The sequence below is a fragment of the Charadrius vociferus genome, unplaced genomic scaffold (assembly GCF_000708025.1).
Source record: "Charadrius vociferus isolate BGI_N301 unplaced genomic scaffold, ASM70802v2 scaffold59, whole genome shotgun sequence".
In the NCBI taxonomy this organism is placed as follows: Eukaryota; Metazoa; Chordata; class Aves; order Charadriiformes; family Charadriidae; genus Charadrius; species Charadrius vociferus.
The window spans coordinates 1,188,122-1,194,641 of NW_009661371.1; the positions used below are offsets into that span (position 1 = coordinate 1,188,122).

General features: G+C 38.6%; 1 protein-coding gene across 1 annotated transcript in view; it reads right to left on the reverse strand.

The window, feature by feature from the left end:
- The window catches only part of GATB (glutamyl-tRNA(Gln) amidotransferase, subunit B), a 195,814-nt gene that overhangs the window by 35,767 nt on the left and 153,527 nt on the right, over nt 1-6,520 (reverse strand). The window contains exon 4 of the mRNA XM_009893763.1: nt 4,363-4,513. Coding sequence (XP_009892065.1) covers nt 4,363-4,513 — 151 coding nt within the window. The remainder of the gene's footprint in view (nt 1-4,362; nt 4,514-6,520) is intronic.

The window sequence follows — 6,520 nt, forward strand, 5'->3', positions numbered from 1 at the left end:
CAGGAATGTCAAAACAAAACTGAAATCGCAAGTTGGTAAAGCAGCTGTTGCAATCACCAGATTTAACAGGCACAGGATATCAAAAAATCTAGTTTCAAGCTGTAAAGTATAAATTCTGGTCTCAAATGCTGTTTCTGTTCCAGTATGTATAGCTGATAGACAGGTCCACCAAAATCTCACACAAACCTCTCGGTGCCTTTGAAAGCAAATGCATCAGGTAAATTCTGTATATTAATAACAGGTAAAATTCATCATAAAGTCTGACAGTCTATCGCCCAAGATATCTGAAAAAACACTGGGTATATCTGCCACTGGATGGATGCAGTCTCAATATAGGAAGGGGAACTAAAGCACACTCTATGTCCCCAAACTGGGTATTACCCCTGTCACCTCCCTGGGCAGCCATCTGGACAGCGCAGCACTGCGGGGTGGGGAAGGCAACAGCATGATACACATGCTCTCTGCTGCTGCACAGTGTTGCAGTGACATTCCCCAGCTTTGGAGAAGCCAGAGTTTAAGTTGCCAGCAGTGCAACACCAGAAGGAACAAAGGCTAATAGCTGTTCTACCCCCACTTTCTTCCATGAAAAGGCGTACCAGGTTGCCCAACTGCCATTACACAGGTGAGAGAAGATACAGTAGGACCAAACCGCTTCCTTCTACACTATTTACAGAGGGAAAACTAAAGGAGTATAAAGCAAGAAGATATGAAAATCTCATTACAGAAAAGCAGGAATAGTCAAGCCCCCAAGGATGTCCAGCGGAACAGGAAAGAGTTCTATATTCAGAAAAAATCATGCATTTCCTATGATATTCTACAGCAGTATTCAACACAGATGTTACTCTGTTTCTTCTGAGGTCAGAAGGTATTTACCTTTTCTTCATTAGAAACAGAGCTTGATCATTACCAAGTGTTTCCAAAAACACTGTCTTAAAAAAAAGATTAAACAGATGCTGTTCACACTGTGAAGAGAATGAAATTCAAATGCATGAGAAGGTGTCAAAAATTTCAAAATACTTAAGACTGTAGGGTTAACATTCATTCAAATCTTATTAATTTAAACCTTGGTTATGTAAATCCTAGATTATGTCTTAGTACACTTGCCTACAAAGTAATAGGATGAGGCTTTCACTTTAGTCATGCAGGAGACAAACGTAAAATGTGCATCTTTTGGTGTGATTAGCAACAAAGACTAAGCACAGACAAAAAGGTTTCAGCCTTTAGCTACTAGATCTACCATCTTATTTCTGTGGCTGAGCTATAATTAACCTTTTAGTCAGCTACCTCAATCATGAGAATAGATAATCATGGATAATCATCTCTTTCTGTGAGCCCAGTCTTATCTTTATAAACCTTTATAAATATTCTCAGAATTTTCAAAGAGGATAAATCAGACTGGGAGTGCTAGGACATTTATGGATCCTCAGAAGCATTTTAGATCAACCTGCAGGTAGGATGCACTATATGCCACGACATGTAGCATAATACTTCCTTTATAACAGGTCCTCTGAGGACACCAAACTAAGATCGTTGCCGGGTCCATTCAACTGGTAAAAAAAACCCAGGCCTTTGCACATTTCATTTCACTAGATGAAATGTAATGTATGTAGTCTTACGTAGTCCCAAAGACAGGAAAGCCTTACAGTAATTTGAGTAAGATGACATCTGGTCTAGTGGTGAGGGGCTCCTTTAACACAGGGCACAAAAGGTGTGCAGAGTAGCATGGGATGCACCATCCAGTCTCACTACTTCTAAATCTACTTTTTTAATCAAAGCTTTGCCATATCAATTTTTCTGTCTCGTGCCAAAAAGGAGTGCGCCTGCATAGCTGTACTTGCCTGTAGCTGTCCGTCAGAGGCACGTTAGGAGAGCAGCTCATGAAATGGCCATGACACTAACACTGTGATGGTCCTCCTAAGGCCTACTTGCAGCAGAAGCATAAAATAAGATGTATTACAGTACAGGAAGAAAATATAAAGAGGAAAGATGAAGGAGAGCTAAATACATTCTAGTTTCCCCTCTCCTGTGCAGAACACCAAGGTTCACGCCCACACTCATTAGTGACCCAGAAATGTATAGCAACCAGAAAAGCTCCCTTTAGTACCATTCTTTCTGGTCCCATTGTGAAGCAGCAAATACTAGCATGGCTGTCTATCATAACCATCCCATGGTCCCACACTAAATTAAAATCCCTGTGACACTGAATACTCTCCCAAAAGCTCCCAGTTTATAACAGCAGTTATTCTCTGCTACAGACAGCACAACTACTGTATTAAAACTTTGGTCCCATTTTTTTATTTCTCAACAAAATAGAGCCAAAATGAAAGGCCGAGTATTTATCTTCTAAGGAGACTTATTAGACAATAATCGTAACATTTGTTAAAAGTTTTTGGTTTGTTTCTTTTACAAATACTCGGAAATTTTCAAAAACTACCTTCCATCTCTCAAAATCCAATTCCACTTCAAATACTATTGCCATGTACAAATACATACAGTTATTCCAAGAAAATAAACCAAACTGTTTGATTCCAGAACAAACATTGGTGTCTAACATTAATTCCTGTGCAGCAAGCACAACAGGAAAATAAAGCTATGGCTACTGACTGGACTTTGTGTCACATTCTAACATGCAAGAACATGTATTTTGTAGCATTGACTTTCAACTCTATTTTCACCAGTACTACAGTGAGAAAAATCTTTCCTCTCTTTGTATAGATAAAAACAGATGGTAGAAGCTAACATAGCATCACTACTTTTAAATTAACCTAACCATCCTGCTTTTTGGCAGAGAGTGTAACTGCACCTGAGAAGCAAAGCCCATGTGTACTGGGATTTTCCCCACAAAGGTCACACCGATCCTCATCTGTAGAGCCCTTTACCAGAGGAAAAATAAAAAAAAAACAACCACCCAGATAAATAGTAATGTACATAAAAATGAATCTCTTCATAAATACTCATTTTTGTTCATTCAAGAACAATTTTTCTACTTGACTGAAGATAAGCATCAGACAATTTACGAGAATTTCTATGCATTGACAGAATGTTAAATAGAAGGTCTAAAACCAAAATCTTGAATCCTTTTAAATTTTCTGACTATTAACTCCCCAACCTAGCCCTGCCCTCAAATGAAAGGAACTCATTTTCCATGTTTAAGTCTAACTAGATTCTTCTAAAACCAAATGATTGCATAAGATTTCCATTCTCTCTGGAAAGTTTTCAAAATTTCCATATAGTTAGATCTGAAACTCAGCCCTGAAGTGCCACTGAGACCAGAGTGAAGTCCAAGTTTTATCAGCATCTAAACTTTACTTCCTCAGGTTTCAATACCTTTGCAAATACAGAATGGATATATCAACACATTTCTCTTTTTAAGGATCACACGGCATATATCGAGATCCTAGAAATCCAGTCATAAGTTAATTCTCCATTTCAGAATATTATTTAAGGCTGTATTATGGTGATGAAAAGCTTTCTGTAGATAAAACCAAATATATCTGCAACTAGAATTCAAACCTCCACTCCAATAAATATACTCAATGAAACACTTTTGCATTAAATAATTTGACCTCATTCACTGCATGCTTGCTGCATGAGGCAATGCTAAGTCTATTCAATATTTATTTTCACTGTAAAGTAAGAGCTTATGTTATACTTTTAAACTTCTTCGATTCCCAGAGAACTCTACAGCAGTACTATCATAGGCATCACAAAATTATAATTAAGCTGTGACTTAAAAAGTCTATTATGCTGTCACTAGTAAATCTCGTTGCTAAGTGCTAGCTAGCTATTCTGACTTATTAGTCCACAATGTCTCACACAGATTACTTTTTTTTTAATAATTGTTTTGCTCTGGAAATAGGAATGCCTGACACTTTCCTAAATCAGAGACTTTCTACTTAGGAAGCAAAGTACCTCCATAGTGACACATTCCAAATGGCAAATGACAGCTACATAAACAAACATATGGCAAAGTGACATCAAATGGCCACTCAGAAATCTAAGATGTTCTTCTCCCATAGGATTTTAAGTATCTCTCATATTTAAGGAATTTCCTGCGTGGCATACTAACCAAATACACCCACTCTGGCCTCAGAGAAATACTGTGATTCATTCAATATGTTGAAGAGACACTCCTTATTTTTTTCCTTTGCAGAGGATATCAAGTATCTATAGTGATGACTAGGGAGTGAGTAAACTGAAAAGAAACAGTACTAGGCATCTCATGTTATCAAACAACCAGACAATAGAAAAGTACGTAAAAGTAGTTCTATAGTCCAATCTTGGGAAAAACAAAATATTAGAAATATACTCAAAGTTGTCTGACACTAATCCTGCTATAAATTAAGTTGAAACATAACTTACTGGTAACGTTCCTGGTAAAGAAGCATCAAAGAAAGATACCAAAGAGTTAGGAGGTGCTGCAAACTGGACTTGGGAACCAGAGAAAAGTTTTGAGTTGGAACTGATCTGTGCATGAATTTCCAGACCCACAACTGGTACCCATGGAGCAAGACTGAAAAGGAAAGAGAAGGGAAATAAAGTGTAAATATAGATGACATTAAATCCCATAAACATCTAAAATACAAGAATTAAGAACTTTTTATTTATTTAACAAAAATTAAATTGTAAAAAAAATTGTAAACAATGTTGTAAATACATCTACAGTGTAACAGCAGAAGCTGTGCTACAATATTGGAGAACCGAGACTAACTGCCAATGTATACAGTGGGGGCTTTATGGCAAAGTGTTATCTTCATTATATACAGAAAAGAAAGCCGTAAAAAAGAAATGTAATGGTCTGCAATTTTTAATTTTTCCTTACATAAGAAATCTTAGAGAAATTAATGAGGCAAACTTGCATGCTGGATGAACCCTAATTTGGTACCTCGTGAAAATCACAAAATCATCATAAATATCAATTACTTCTCAGGTAGTTTGATAAATCTCCAACAGACAGGTGGCATAATAAATTATGTATTCTTTGTCGGCTAGTCACTTGCATGCCAGGAAAGACGGTTCTCCAGAGCAGTGTTAGTAGCATATTAGCATAAACATTAGTAATCTGGTAATAGAGAAATCATCATTTCAACTAGAGAGCTACTGCTCTCTGAACATATTCCACAGCATAAAGCTTCTCCGTATCATCTAAAAAGTAATTGCAATTCTCATATCCATAACCTCTATATGGACAAGAGAAAAAGGTCACCTTTACAGTATGAATTGCTTGACAGTTTCTGTAAGTAATTATCTGGCCTTGTACAAATGAAGTGGCACAAATAATATTTCAGCGATGAAGTCACATTTCTATGGCAGAATACTTCAACAGCATAAGTACCCACATAGCTATAGGAGATAAGCAAGCTATGGAAAAACATCAAATATATCAAGTACAGTGTTCCTTCCAAAGGTGAACATAATACATTGCCAAGATTTTAGTTTTCTATCTGCCCTTCAACAGCTGAGGGCATCCGTACACACACCAAACTAGCAATGTGGATGCCACTATATTCTGCTTTAGGAAGAATATTATCATAAAGGATTAAGGTTCAGATGTTTAAAGGAGCGAATACATTTTGTTTTACTGAAACGTAATATTTTCTTCGGCACTTTCAACTATTCATAAAAATGCCTCAAGGTTTAAGAAAAAAACCCGTTGTTTTAGGGTTTTTTAATTTTGGAGACCAATTTATTTAATTCTTTCCTACGTTCTTTAGAAATGCATCCCGATCACATCATGGCATTAAAAATTACATGAGTCTTCACTTAATCAGTGTGCTTGCTTACACTCAGATAAAAAGATACACGCATCAGTCAGTCCTTGAGCCTTACTAACAACACTGATGAGAAACCTGGAGTTTCTTTGCCATGTTTGTTCAAGGTTTACGTTCTAAAGACTAACAGCAGCATACTTCTGCTCCTGTCTGCACAATTTCACATAGGTCATCGGCTGTGCAGAGAGAAACCTCAATCTCACCAGAGAACACAAAAGCTTATACAGGCCGTAACTCTGTCGCTGCAGGAACAAAATGCCCCGTTCCAGGCACACCGACAAGTTCCACAATTTTCCACTGGAAGAGAAAGCTTCCTTTGGACCACAATAACCCCTCAAAAAATACATGTGAAAATTGCTGCAGCCCTTGCTGTTTGAACAAGTGAACACTAACGCTGTCCAATTTGCTTGCATTCTCTCTGGCTCTTATCACGACCAAACGTGTCAGGACACAGCCCTACTGCTAAGACAAATACTGGGGCGGTAGGGGTAGGGCTAAGGGGGTGTTGGGGAGGGCTGTGAGACAAATGCGTGCTGAGAAGGTGCTGCCAGCCACCAGCTGGGCAGAAGAGGGCATTTAAAGCGGGCCCCGCTGCTACCACCACCGCTCAGCTCTCGCAGGCGCCCAAGCCCGGCGGCCTCACATCAGGCCAGGCCTTCACCCTACGGCTACACCCTGAAGGCGGGATGCCTCAGCCGGAGAACCACCTCCACCGGCCCCTCTCGACTCAGCCCTCCCGGCCCCGTACC